Source organism: Mirounga leonina, unplaced genomic scaffold (genome assembly GCF_011800145.1).
Source record: "Mirounga leonina isolate KUSES-001 unplaced genomic scaffold, KU_Mleo_1.0 Mir_114, whole genome shotgun sequence".
Taxonomy (NCBI): domain Eukaryota; kingdom Metazoa; phylum Chordata; class Mammalia; order Carnivora; family Phocidae; genus Mirounga; species Mirounga leonina.
In genome coordinates, this window is record NW_023270265.1 from 45,207,109 (window position 1) to 45,221,285 (window position 14,177).

The 14,177-nt window shown below is 40.4% G+C and overlaps 1 protein-coding gene across 1 annotated transcript; it reads right to left on the reverse strand.

Annotated features, from left to right (window-relative positions):
- Positions 1 to 373: 373 nt before the first annotated feature.
- Positions 374 to 14,124, reverse strand: LOC118027418 (CUB and zona pellucida-like domain-containing protein 1). Its single transcript, XM_035030786.1, has 6 exons — positions 13,591 to 14,124; positions 13,041 to 13,258; positions 12,390 to 12,562; positions 10,935 to 11,326; positions 2,252 to 2,520; positions 374 to 1,014 (listed from the first exon to the last, which is right to left on the reverse strand). Exons 3-6 carry the CDS (start codon positions 12,534 to 12,536, stop codon positions 839 to 841), a joined length of 984 nt encoding a protein of 327 aa, XP_034886677.1. The 5' UTR covers positions 12,537 to 12,562; positions 13,041 to 13,258; positions 13,591 to 14,124; the 3' UTR covers positions 374 to 838.
- Between the last annotated feature and the right edge of the window lie 53 nt (positions 14,125 to 14,177).

A 14,177-nucleotide genomic window follows, 5' to 3' on the forward strand; every position in this document is an offset into this window, starting at 1 on the left:
CCCTGCATCTGGGACATTCTTGGGCATTCAGAAATGTGGTTGCCTCATATATCAGAACCTGATATACATCCGTGGTGGTGTTGGGTGATGGGGTAGAGTTGTATTGTCCATCTAAGACAAAGAATTCAATATGATGTTTGGTATGGGTAAGATTAGTGCCCATCGAGGCCCTTGATACCGTAGATAGGAAAGTGCCAGTCAGAACGGACTCCTCCTTGTTAGGATTACATTTGGCTTTGGTGTTTGATGGTAAATGGGAGGAGAATTGTTGTTTTCATTCATTAACCTAGAAACTATACAGAAGGCTCTCCTTTTATAGTCAGGTTCTTCTTCCCTGTTCTTAGTTCATGAAATAGCTTTCTTCTTTCCAAAGCCCTTTCTGAGATGTGAGTAAGTTGTAAAATGCTAAAGCTCTGCATTATAGTGAATAAACAAGATGGCAATTCTCTCCATCACACTTAGTTTCAGCAACTATAACCCTTGTATATGTTTCAAAAGGTAGCCTATTTGCATCTAGGAAACCAATACATCTAATGTTGAAGATTTAAGTAAAAACAACCTTCTTCTTTTCACCTAATGTTTACTGAGAATGTTTCACGCTTGTGACAAAGGACATTTCTAATTCATTTAATATGTTGGTGGCTTCAGTTCTTTAGCACGGACATAATGTTTGTTCATTTCAATCACCCCTGCAAGACAGCACACTCTGAACATGGTGACAGCAGGACCTGTGTGTCATTTTTATGGGGTTCTCCCTAATTTATTCATAATGTGTAGCCATGAGGCAGCATTTCCTTTGGCATTCGGGAGAAATGTGTCTCACTGAAGGCTGAACCGGTTAGTTAATACTCTGAAGCTTCTGGTATCTGTAGTCTGTTCCCTGATTCACAAAATGCCTCGCTATGATCACCACCAGAATCACGACATTCAGAGCAAGGACCATGAATGAAAACAGATGCAGACTGTCGAAAGGTTGATTCTGAGTTTCTTCTCTGTGTATTTGATCCTGAAATCCTGTAATTGGAAACCAGACAAAAATCATTTAAAGAAAAGTATCACTTGGCATTACAAAATTTTCATGAATGTGTATCTCTCCATAGCCTACAAATCTTAGGCATCAATGAATATATGCTATTTAATGCCAAAACAACATACAGGAACTGCTAGCAACTATTTCAATTAGTTTATGTTTCTGTTTAATTTAAAAGCCAAGATGTCCCTACATTTGTTTGTTTAAATAGTTAATTTGTTTCCCTGACATAAGGTGAGAAACTTGTGGAATTCAAGTATCAAAATCAAACAACTGCAGGTTCATCTATTGATAGTCACTATCTCCCATAGTCACCAAAATATATTTGATCGATGGAGAAACAACTAGTTTCTTCTCTTCAAACAGGAAAAGGGTACTCTTCTAATGTGCATGATATTTCTATAACTTTCGGTCACAAATTTTCAACTAATTTAGACTAATATCCATAGATGCATCATCTTTTTAGTGACTGTGTTTATAAAATTACTGGATTTAATTTTTGTTTGTGTTCTTTTGTTTTTGTCATAGAAATATTTTGCTACAAACTAGACTCCTACTCCTTCCCAAACCATTCAAATAATAATAAAGACAGAGGTCATAAGATTCTCTTATGCCAGGGTCATTTTCATATGAGATAAATTCTTATAAACAGTTTCCATGTAATTATAGTCTATCGAAGCCATTCAGCCGTGGCTTGTCCTTGGGCATTCGCTATCACTCTGTTATGGGACCTGGCAGGGCTCATTTTTCCAACCTTTAAAAAAGAAGCGGGGCTGTGTTGAAAATATAGTATTTTCTCTGTTTTAGAAAAAGTTGCTTTTTTTCCCCCAAAAGGTGATTTGTGTGAGACGCTGGTTCATCTGATTTTACTCATTTAGGAATTAAAATACATTGCTTTTGATTCTGTTATCTGCCATGGTGTGTCTATAAGTCAGGAAGCTAAGAGAAACTATTGTTTTTAGAAGTGAGGACATTACATCTATACTCAAAAGCCATGCGAATAATGGTGAATTATCAGTGCATCATATGCTTAAAAGGTACATGGTTTTCATTTTATCAACTAATAGAAAGAAAAATTAATCTTGTGTGCTCACCTTATTTAGGGCTTTGTTACAAATATCATAAATCTCTAAACTGTACATGCTTAAGAAGGAATACATTTGAGCAGAATTTAATGAACCATGAGGTGTTCTTAGATCATGAAATAGCTTTTTTTCTTACCTGGATTTCCACTTGCACTTCGATCCCTTTTCAGACGAATAGGTCCTATGACAGAATCAGTCTTCCATTTGTATGAAGAAATGTCTCGTTTCCTTCGAGAGACACAGCCCTGGTTGCAGCGAGACTGAGGGTCACTATGATCACATATCAAAATCTTACACTGCAGATATACGGAGCCCAGACTTCTCAAGAATTTAAAGGCATTAAATTGGAATCTTCCATAGTGTCCAGATAAGGGATACATCTTACAAGTCTCATCTTGATTACATCTGTAACAGAATTTATGGCACATTTAGAAAATTCACAGTTTGGTCTTTTCAATATTGAAAAGAGAGGATACAAAGTTTTCTTTGAATGGTGTGATTCGTGGGCCAAAACGTTCTCTAGAAAAAAATGTCTTCCATCCAAGTACAAACTAGGCCTGGACCTGCTTAGCTTCTGAGATCAGATGAGATCAGGTGCATTGTGTAAGTGATGAATCGCTAAATTCTACTCCTGAAACCGATATTACACTATATGTTAACTAACTAGAATTTAAATAAAAATTTAGAGAGGAAAAAAATTACTTAAAAAAAAAAGAAAGAGGGGGCGGAGCAAGATGGCGGAGGAGTAGGAGACCTGGATTTCGTCTCCTCTCAGGAATTCAGCTGGATAGGGATCAAACCATTCTGAACACCTACAAACTCAACAGGAGATCGAAGAAAAGAAGAGCAACAACTCTCTCATCAGAAAAGCGACCACTTTCTGGAAGGTAGGACGTGCGGAGAAGTGAATCCGAGGCGATATTCGGGAGGATAGACGGCGGGGGAGGGGCCTCCGTCGGCTGCTTCTGGCAAGTGATACAACCACGGAGCACAGAATCGGAACTTTTAAAAGTCTGCTCCGCCGAGGGACGTCACTCCGGTGGCTAAGCGGGGGGTGGAACCCTCGGGGACAGTGTGGTCTCGGGACCCTCGGGGTCACAGAAAGACTGGGGGTGCCTGAGTGTGGCAGAGCTCCCAGGTGACAGAGCAGGGAAGCCGGCTGCAGAGGCGGAGCCCAGGCGCGGGCTCTCAGCTCGGGGTGGCCATTGACCGTGATCCGCGGCACAGTCGGGCCCCTGCTCCTCCGGCAGGGACCCAACAAGCGGCAGATCCGGGGAGACTCACCTTCCTCCCCCGGGAGGAGCCGCGCGGGAGGGCACCGCAGGGATCTGCTGGGTTTGGAGACTCCACACCGGGTCAGGTGCTAGAGACAGAAATGCTCGGTCACAGGCCGGGCGAGCACGGAGTGCGGCCGGAGACCGGGGAGATGGGAGTGACTGACGGCCTTTCTCTGGGGGCTCCCTGAGGAGCGGGGCCCCGAGTTCTCGGCTCCTCTGGGGCGGAGATTGGGAGGCTGCCATTTTCACTCTCCGCCTCCAAAGCTGGACGGAAAGCTCGCAGGGAACAAAAGCCCCGGAGAGCAAACCCGAGCAGATGACTTAGCCGGGAGGGGGCAAGGGCGGGGCACTTCCGCCTCCGGCAGAGACATTTGGAAACCACGGCAACAGGCCCCTCCCCAGAAGATCAGCGAGAACAGCCGGCCAAGACCAAGTTTACCGATCAATGAGAACGGCAGAACTCCAGCGCTAGGGGACTACTGCACATAGAATTCATGGCTTTTTTACCATGATTCTTTAGTCTTTCAAAGTTAATTTTTTTTTAACTGTCTTTTTTGTCTTTTTATTTCTTTTTGAATTTTTCTTTTTCCCTTTTTCAACCAACATCTTATCAATCCCTTTTTTAAAAAACATTTTTATTTTTCATTTTTAGAGTCATATTCTATCCCTTCATAGTAGTTACCCGTATTTTTGGCATATATATATATATAAGTTGTTCTCTCTTTAAAAATTTGAGATAGTTTCTTCTAACAGATCAAAATATACCCTAAATCTCTAGTATATGGCTTTTTTTCTACTCCCCTGCCTGACCATATTCTCTCCCTTTTTTTTTCTTTTTTCTTTTTTTAAATCCTTTCTTTTTTCAAACAACTTCTTATCAATTCCTTTTATAAAATTTTTTATACTTTCCATCTTTACAGTCATATTCCATCCCTTCATCATATCAACCCTTATTTTTGTATATATATAAGTTTTTCTTTCTTTAAAATTTTGGGAGGCACGTTCTTCTAACAGACCAAAATACACCCAAAATCTAGTGTGTGGCACTGATCTATATACCATATAGATCATATTTGATCACATTCTGGTTTTTTGTTGTTGTTGTTTTGTTTTGTTCTGTTTTTGTTTGTTTTTATCTTTATCTTTTTCTTTTTCTTTTTTCTCTCTTTCCCTTTCTTTTCCCGCTACTTCAGGTCTTTTCTGATTTGTTTAGAGTATATTTTCTGGAGATGTTGTTACTCTGCTAGCATTTTGTTCTCTCATTAATCTATTCTCCTCTGCACAAAAAGACAAGACGGAAAAAATCACCTCAACAAAAAGAACAAGAGGTAGTACCAACTGCCAGGGACCTACTCAATATGGACATTAGTACAATGTCAGATCTAGAGTTCAGAATCATCACTTTAAAGATACTAGCTAGGCTTGAGAAAAGCATGGAAGTTATTAGAGAAACCCTTTCTGGAGAAGTAAAAGAACTAAAATCTAACCAAGTTGAAATCAAAAAGGCTATTAATGAGGTGCAATCAAATATGGGGGCACTAACTGCTAGGCTAAATGAGGCAGAAGAGAGAATCAGTGATATAGAAGACCAAATGATGGAAAATAAAGAAGCTGAGAAAAAGAGAGATAAACAACTACTGGATCACGAGGGCAGAATTCGAGAGATAAGCGATACCATAAGACGAAACAACATTAGAATAATTGGGATCCCAGAAGAAGAAGAAAGAGAGAGAGGGGCAGAAGGTATAATGGAGCAAATTATAGCAGAGAACTTCCCTAATTTGGGGAAGGAAACAGGCATCAAAATCCAGGAGGCACAGAGAACCCCCCTCAAAATCAATAAAAATAGGTCAACACCCTGACATCTAATAGTAAAACTTACGAGTCTCATAGACAAAGAGAAAATCCTGAAAGCAGCTCGGGAGAAGAGATATGTAACCTACAATGGTAGAAACATTAGATTGGCAACAGACCTATCCACAGAGACCTGGCAGACCAGAAAGGACTGGCAGGATATATTCAGAGCACTAAATGAGAAAAATATGCAGCCAAGAATACTATATCCAGCTAGGCTGTCATTGAAAATTGAAGGAGAGATAAAAAGCTTCCAGGACAAACAAAAACTAAAGGAATTTGCAAAAACGAAACCAGCCCTACAAAAAATCTTGAAAGGGGTCCTCTAAGCAAAGACAGATCCTAAAAGCAACATAGACCAGAAAGGAACACAGACAATATACAGTAACAGTCACCTTACAGGCAGTACAATGGCACTAAATTCCTATCTTTCAATAGTTATCCTGAATGTAAATGGGCTAAATGCCCCAATCAAAAGACACAGGCTATCAGATTGGATTAAAAAACAAGACCCATCAATATGCTGTCTGCAAGAGACTCATTTTAGACCCAAAGACACCCCCAGATTGAAAGTGAGGGGGTGGAAAACCATTTACCATGCTAATGGACACCAAAAGAAAGCTGGGGTGGCAATCCTTATATCAGACAAATTAGATTTTAAACCAAAGACTGTAATAAGAGATGAGGAAGGACACTATATCCTACTTAAAGGGTCTATCCAACAAGAAGATGTAACAATTGTAAATATCTATGCCCCTAACATGGGAGCAGCCAATTATATAAGGCAATTAATAACAAAAGCAAAGAAACACATCGACAACAACACAATAATAGTGGGGGACTTTAACACCCCCCTCACTGAAATGGACAGATCGTCTAAGCAAAAGATCAACAAGGAAATAAAGACTTTAAATGACACACTGGACCAAATGGACTTCACAGACATATTCAGAACATTGCATCCCAAAGCAATGGAATACACATTCTTCTCTAGTGCCCATGGAACATTCTCCAGAATTGATCACATCCTAGGTCATAAATCAGGTCTCAACCGGTACCAAAAGATTGGGATCATTCCCTGCCTATTTTCAGACCACAATGCTTTGAAACTAGAACTCAATCACAAGAGGCAAATCAGAAAGAACTCAAATACATGGAGGCTAAAGAGCTTCCTACTGAAGAATGAATGGGCCAACCAGGAAATTAAAGAAGAATTTTAAAAATTCATGGAAACCAATGAGAATGAAAACACAACTATTCAAAATCTTTGGGATGCAGCAAAGGCAGTCCTAAGAGGAAAGTATATAGCAATACAAGCCTTTCTCAAGAAACAAGAAAGGTCTCAAGTACACAAACTAACCCTACACCTAAAGGAGCTGGAGAAAGAACAGCAAATAAAACCTAAACCCAGCAGGAGAAGAGAAATAATAAAGATCAGAGCAGAAATCAATGAAATAGAAACTAAAAGAACAGTAGAACAGATCAACGAAACTAGGAGCTGGTTCTTTGAAAGAATTAACAAGATTGATAAACCCCTGACCAGACTTATCAAAAAGAAAAGAGAAATGACCCAAATCAACAAAATCATGAATGAAAGAGGAGAGATCACAACCAACACCAAAGAAATACAATTATAAGAACATATTATGAGCAACTCTATGCCAGCAAATTAGATAACCTGGAAGAAATGGATGCATTCCTAGAGATGTATCAACTACCAAAACTGAACCAGGAAGAAATAGAAAACCTGAACAGACTTATAACCACTAAGGAAATTGAAGCAGTCATCAAAAATCTCCCAACAAACAAAAGCCCAGGGCCAGATGGCTTCCCAGGGGAATTCTACCAAACATTTCAAGAAGAATTAATACCTACTCTTCTGAAACTGTTCCAAAAAATAGAAATGGAAGGAAAACTTCCAAACTCATTTTATGAGGCCAGCATTACCTTGATCCCGAAACCAGACAAAGACCCCATCAAAAAGGAGAATTACAGACCAATATCCCTGATGAACATGGATGCAAAAATTCTCACCAAAATACTAGCCAATAGGATCCAACAGTACATTAAAAGGATTATTCACCACGACCAAGTGGGATTGATCCCTGGGCTGCAAGGTTGGTTCAACATCCACAAATCAATCAACGTGATACAATACATTAACAAAAGAAAGAACAAGAATCATATGATCCTCTCAATAGATGCAGAAAAAGCATTTGACAAAGTACAGCATCCTTTCTTGATCAAAACTCTTCAGAGTATAGGCATAGAGGGTACATACCTCAATATCATAAAAGCCATCTATAAAAAACCTACAGTGAACATCATTCTCAATGGGGAAAAACTGAGAGCTTTCCCCCTAAGGTCAGGAACGCAGCAGGGATGTCCATTATCACCACTGCTATTCAACATAGTATTGGAAGTCCTAGCCACAGCAATCAGACAACAAAAAGAAATCAAAGGCATCCAAATCGGCAAAGAAGAAGTCAAACTCTCACGCTTTGCAGATGATATGATACTTTATGTGGAAAACCCCAAAGACTCCACCCCAAAACTGCTAGAACTCATACAGGAATTCAGTAAAGTGGCAGGATATAAAATCAATGCACAGAAGTCAGTGGCATTCCTATACACCAACAACAAGACAGAAGAAAGAGAAATTAAGGAGTTGATCCCATTTACAATTGCACCCAAAACCATAAGATACCTAGGAATAAATCTAACCAAAGAGGCAAAGGATCTGTACTCAGAAAACTATAAAATACTCATGAAAGAAATTGAGGAAGACACAAAGAAATGGAAAAACATTCCATGCTCATGGATTGGAAGAACAAATATTGTGAAGATGTCAATGCAACCTAGAGCAATCTACACATTCAATGCAATCCCCATCAAAATACCATCCACTTTTTTCAAAGAAATGGAACAAATAATCCTAAAATTTGTATGGAACCAGAAAAGACCGCGCATAGCCAGAGGAATGTTGAAAAAGAAAAGCAAAGTTGGCAGCATCACAATTCCGGACTTCAAGCTCTATTACAAAGCTGTCATCATCAAGACAGCATGGTACTGGCACAAAAACAGACACATAGATCAATGGAACAGAATAGAGAGCCCAGAAATGGACCCTCAACTCTATGGTCAGCTAATCTTCGACAAAGCAGGAAAGAATGTCCAATGGCAAAAAGACAGTCTCTTCAACAAATGGTGTTGGGAAAATTGGACAGCCACATGCAGAAGAATGAAACTGGACCATTTCCTTACACCACACACAAAAATAGACTCCAAATGGTTGAAAGACCTCAATGTGAGACAGGAGTCCATCAAAATCCTAAAGGAGAACACAGGCAGCAACCTCTTCGACCTCAGCCGCAGCAACTTCTTCCTAGAAACATCGCCAAAGGCAAGGGAAGCAAGGGCAAAAATGAACTATTGGGACTTCATCAAGATAAAAAGCTTTTGCAAAGCAAAGGAAACAGTCAACAAAACCAAAGGACAACCAACAGAATGGGAGAAGATATTTGCAAATGACATATCAGATAAAGGACTGGTATCCAAAATCTATAAAGAACTCATCAAACTCAACACCCAAAGAACAAAGAATCCAATCAAGAAATGGGCAGAAGACATGAACAGACATTTTCCCAAAGAAGACATCCAAATGGCCAACAGACACATGAAAAAGTGCTCAACATCGCTCGGCATCAGGGAAATCCAAATCAAAACCTCAATGAGATACCACCTCACACCAGTCAGAATGGCTAAAATTAACAAGTCAGGAAACGACAGATGTTGGCGAGGATGCAGAGAAAGGGGAACCCTCCTACACTGTTGGTGGGAATGCAAGCTGGTGCAGCCACTCTGGAAAACAGTATGGAGGTTCCTCAAAAAGTTGAAAATAGAGCTACCATGTGATCCAGGAATTGCACTACTGGGTATTTACCCCAAAGATACAAAAGTAGGGATCCGAAAGGGTACGTGCACTCCGATGTTTATAGCAGCAACGTCCACAATAGCCAAACTGTGGAAAGAGCCAAGATGTCCATCGACAGATGAATGGATAAAGAAGATGTGGTATATATATACAATGGAATATTATGCAGCCATCAAAACGAATGAGATCTTGCCATTTGCAATGACGTGGATGGAAGTGGAGGGTATTATGTTGAGCGAAATAAGTCAGAGAAAGACATGTATCATATGACCTCACTGATATGAGGAATTCTTAATCACAGGAAACAAACTGAGGGTGGCTGGAGTGGGGGGCGGTGGGAGGGATGGGGTGACTGGGTGATAGACACTGGGGAGGGTATGTGCTATGGTGAGCGCTGTGAATTGTGCAAGACTGTTGAATCTCAGATCTGTACCTCTGAAACAATGCAATATATGTTAAGAAAAGAAGAAGAAGAAGGTAGCAGGAGGGGAAGAATGAAGGGGGGGAAATCAGAGGGGTAGACGAACCATGAGAGATGATGGACTCTGAAAAACAAACTGAGGGTTCTAGAGGTGGGGGGAGGATGGGTTGGCCTGGTGATGGGTATTGAGGAGGGCACGTTCTGCATGGAGCACTGGGTGTTATGCACAAACAATGAATCATGGAACACTACATCTAAAACTAATGATGTAATGTATGGGGATAATATAAGAATAAAAAAATTAAAAAAAAAAAAAGAAAGAAAGACAATGTCTTTAGGTCAGACTACAGTGAGCTAAGGCTATGAATCTGATTCCTGGGTAAAATAAAATTCCCTCCAGCAATAAAATTTCTATTTCATGTGAATTAATTAGAAAATCAATTCAGATATATTAGAGCTCATACACATTACTTTCTACACTTGCTATGAATGTGTCAGTATGGCTGATGTAGTTAAAGTCCATCAGCTTATAGAAAAAAAAGGAGACCTTTCCTTTCCAAAAAAACTACTTTTTAAAATTTTTTTTTTTTTAAAGATTTTATTTATTTATTTGACAGAGAGAGACACAGTGAGAGAGGGAACACAAGCAGGGGGAGTGGGAGAGGGAGAAGCAGGCTTCCCGCAGAGCAGGGAGCCCGATGCGGGGCTCGATCCCAGGACCCTGGGATCATGACCTGAGCCGAAGGCAGATGCTCAACACACTGAGCCACCCAGGCGCCCCTAAAAATTTTTTTTTTTAAGTAGGCTCCACGCCCAATGTAGGGCTTGAACTCACGACCCTAAGATTAAGAGTCATATGCTCTACCGACTGAATCAGCCACGCGCCCCTTTACTGGTTTTTTAGGTTTTTTTTTAAAGAATTCCATAGAGACTTACAAATTCCATTACGTTTGTGTTCTGGAGCTGGAACAAGTGAAATAATCTTTGGGGATTTTGTTGAAAATAACCAAAATGTGGAGAAAAAAGGCAAAAACAAAAACATAAAGCCTTCTTGACAAAAAATAAATTCGTTTCTACCAGCAAATATTTTGGAAATAGACTAAAAATTCTAGTGGATATGGGCTGTGGTTGTAGAAATGCTGTAACTTATTTGTAATTAGTACACAGTGACTCTATTTCATAAAATGATTACATTTACGAAATTCCATGGTAGCAGTACTAGAAAAAAATTATGCAGTATGCATACATGAATCATGTATCCATGCACCGAAAATACCACCTCATTCAAGTCACTATTAATCCTCAGAAAAGTATGTCACCCAGCAGTACGTACCCACTCTTGATTAGCTCATAGGTTGGAGATGTAAAGGCAGGCGTGGGGGAGGCGCTACAGGTATCCAGAAACACCACCAAATCTGGATCTGAGGTGTGCAGACTGACTTGCACAAAAAGTGTTTGGTTCAAATCCACATAATATGGTGACTCCAGGAAAGGCTGTTCAAATGAACTGGATTCAAAAAGAGCCATGCTTGTGTTATATTTGCCCAGTGCGCTTTGATTTTGTATTATGTCATCTTCTGTCATGTACATCATCTCCACGGTAGAATCAGATTCCATTTCACACTTCAGAATAATCTGCAGATGTTTCTGACGGGTGATCACTTGAGACGTGGGGGATGGAGTAAGAGTGATTATATTGGTGTAAGTAACTGAATGATCTTCTACCTGCAGAATGAGATGGAATTCAAATGTTGTATGTTAAGTCCAGTAATAGTTTAGAGCACAGATATGAATAACATCCGTGGGTAGAGACACAATTTTCTTAAATCACAAGATAGCCGCTTTCATGTCAGGATACTATAGGCTCCAGTATGCTTTATTTAAGAAACTTCTGGGTAGGAAGAAAACATTTGAGATGAGAGATAAGAGCTTGGCTTAGAAAGACCTGAAGACAGAATTAGACAGAACTTTTTTCAGTTATGTTAAAAACAATTCTGAACGCAAACTTCGATCCCTAGAGAGACCTGAGACCCTGTAAGGTGAGGCCTCCTTCCGTAAGTATCATTAGGTTAGTGTGGCTCACTGGGCGGCTTCCCAAGTGTATGCAGACAGAAGTCTTGCAATAGGTTTTCCCCAGGCTGCCTTCCCTAGGGTGCACACATAATAGGTGTTCATTTGGAGCAGAAGGTAATGATTTATTTCTATCCTTATCGATTCTCTGGAGTAAGCTGCCATTCTTCTCAACAAGATTGTTGTTTAATGACATGAATGGAAAGTTCAGGGTATACAACCTAAAGGGACCTACAGGTTGCAAATGTCTGAGATCTTGAAGTTCTAGAAAATGGAAAACAAATCACAAACTTCTGTCCCTCGCCTTTAAAACAAGGATCACGTTTTGACCTTCTCCCATTGCAGGGGAAAGAAGAAGATCATGACAATATAGCTCGGTTTTTGCTAAATGTGAGATCTAATCATTTTCTATACAAGTATTACTGGTAGGCTGCTACACTCGCAGCATCTAGATGTTCAAATGTTCTTCAGTGAGTTTTCAGAGTTCTTCACCTTTTGGGAAAGAGAACCACCTCTAATTACCCTGAAAATAAATGTGCTGATTTGGCACTTGTGCTTAAATGTGTGCGTGCATGTAAATGTTCACACAGGCTTGCCATGTGTCAAGCCATAAAGATTTGGGAGTGGCTCGTTAAAGCCACCAGCAAGGATTTTGCTGCCAGCATTGTCCAGCGCACCACTGGCATTTGGCAAAACCCGGCTCAGTGTCTCACTTTACCTTTTTGATTGTCCCACATCCATCAAGAGGGATAGAAAATTCCACCACGTTTGATATTTTTGGTCTGCAAGTTGGGTCATTCAGTTGTATGTTATTCACATTGTATACAAATGATTCCAGGTAGGATTTACTTATGATGGCTCTCATCTTGTCGGAGGAGCAGGTTAAAGATGCTGTTCAGAAAAAAAAAAAAGAGGATGATTATGTTTATGTCAGCTAGGAACTTTGGATCTTGAAAAGCTATGTGTACAGAAGACTATATAAAAACTCAAAACCCTTTTTGCTTTGAACCGTAATCAGAAGCCTGAGACAGCAGAGCAGTTGATCCACCTTCTACAATGTTCACTGTGACCTTGTCTGCAACTTGAATCTGTAAATCTATTATATTTAATAGTGCCTTTACAGAAGGCATTACAGAAAATGGTCCCTATTTTCTACAGAAATCTTTTTCCAGTTAATAAAACCATTAATTTCCTCTCGTACTAAGCAATGCACAGAACTATTCTCCAGCTTCAGATTATGAATATATGTTCCAAAGTATATACGACAGGCTTGCAAATAGGGATAGCCACAGGTAGGCTAAGAATCAAGGAGCAGTTTCTATGGACACAATCTTCAGAGAGCTCAAAATAGCTAAGGAACATGACTTACTAGTGTTGATATTTTCTGCATAAATTGAAGTGTAGGAAGCAGAAAAGCCCCGGTAGGAGTTGGCGTAATCTGTCGATAGCACCACGGTCAATGAGTCTGACGAGGATTCGAAGGTGGGCCTCACATGGCCACACACTTGTCCAATCAGGCCAGTGGTGGTGGAGGGACCATCATAGATGGCAATGAAATCAAATCTGCAGTGTTCGTCCGCTTCTAAGCTAGAGAAGTAGGGCCTCTGGTGAAAAAGCTTTCCAAACCAATTCAATTCTCAGCAATCCCAGTCTTAAGTGATTAAAGATTTTTCCCCACGATGCTATCTCAAGATTAGGACAAACTTGGGGCTTTGCCAGTCCCTGATGTGACCTCAGAATCTTCAGAAAAATCGACAGCTTAGTTCAATGCGCTAGTATTAGTGTTTTCTCTATACACCAATTCTGTGAAAAGTGGCCATCTATGAGGAGGTTCACATAATTTCTCTTCCCCAGGTTTCCCCATTCCCAGGTGGGCTCCCTGCATTTCTCCAACAGCAGAAATGGACCACAGTACTTACAAAATGTCTCTGAAGTTTAATTTTATCTTGTAACCTTTCTCCACTTGGATGTGCCATATGCAATAAGCCAGCTCAGGATGTGGGTTTGGGTAATTGGGGCTGGTAAAAGATCCTTCTAAGGAGTCCAAGTAATCACCACAGTTTGGAATAGCTGAAAGGGATGTGAGGGTGACCAAGAATGTAAATCAAGAGAGACTTCATTTAGTTTCCGTGCTGTGCACTGAGCTTAATAAGCAATCCCCCACCGCCACCCAAATTTTGTTCCATTGCCCTCTTTCGAATTGGTAGCATATTGAGATTTTCACCCTTCTTTATCACTGGATTTTCTGACCACTGGTGCAGGGCAGAGTGACCCTGTAAGATCTGTCCCAGTTTTAGAGACCCTCCGTCACCTGGACTAAGACACAGAAAAAGACATCATTTAGGACTGTCATTGGAGGCTCTTCCTCACTTGGACCCAGCCCAGCTTTCCAGCCTCATCAGCCACCTCCACGTGACCTGCTGTTCTAACATGTCCTTTCTTCCCGCAGCTCCTCAGACTGTTGGTTCCAGCAGACGGGAGTCCTCCTCCTGTGGGTCTCACCTCT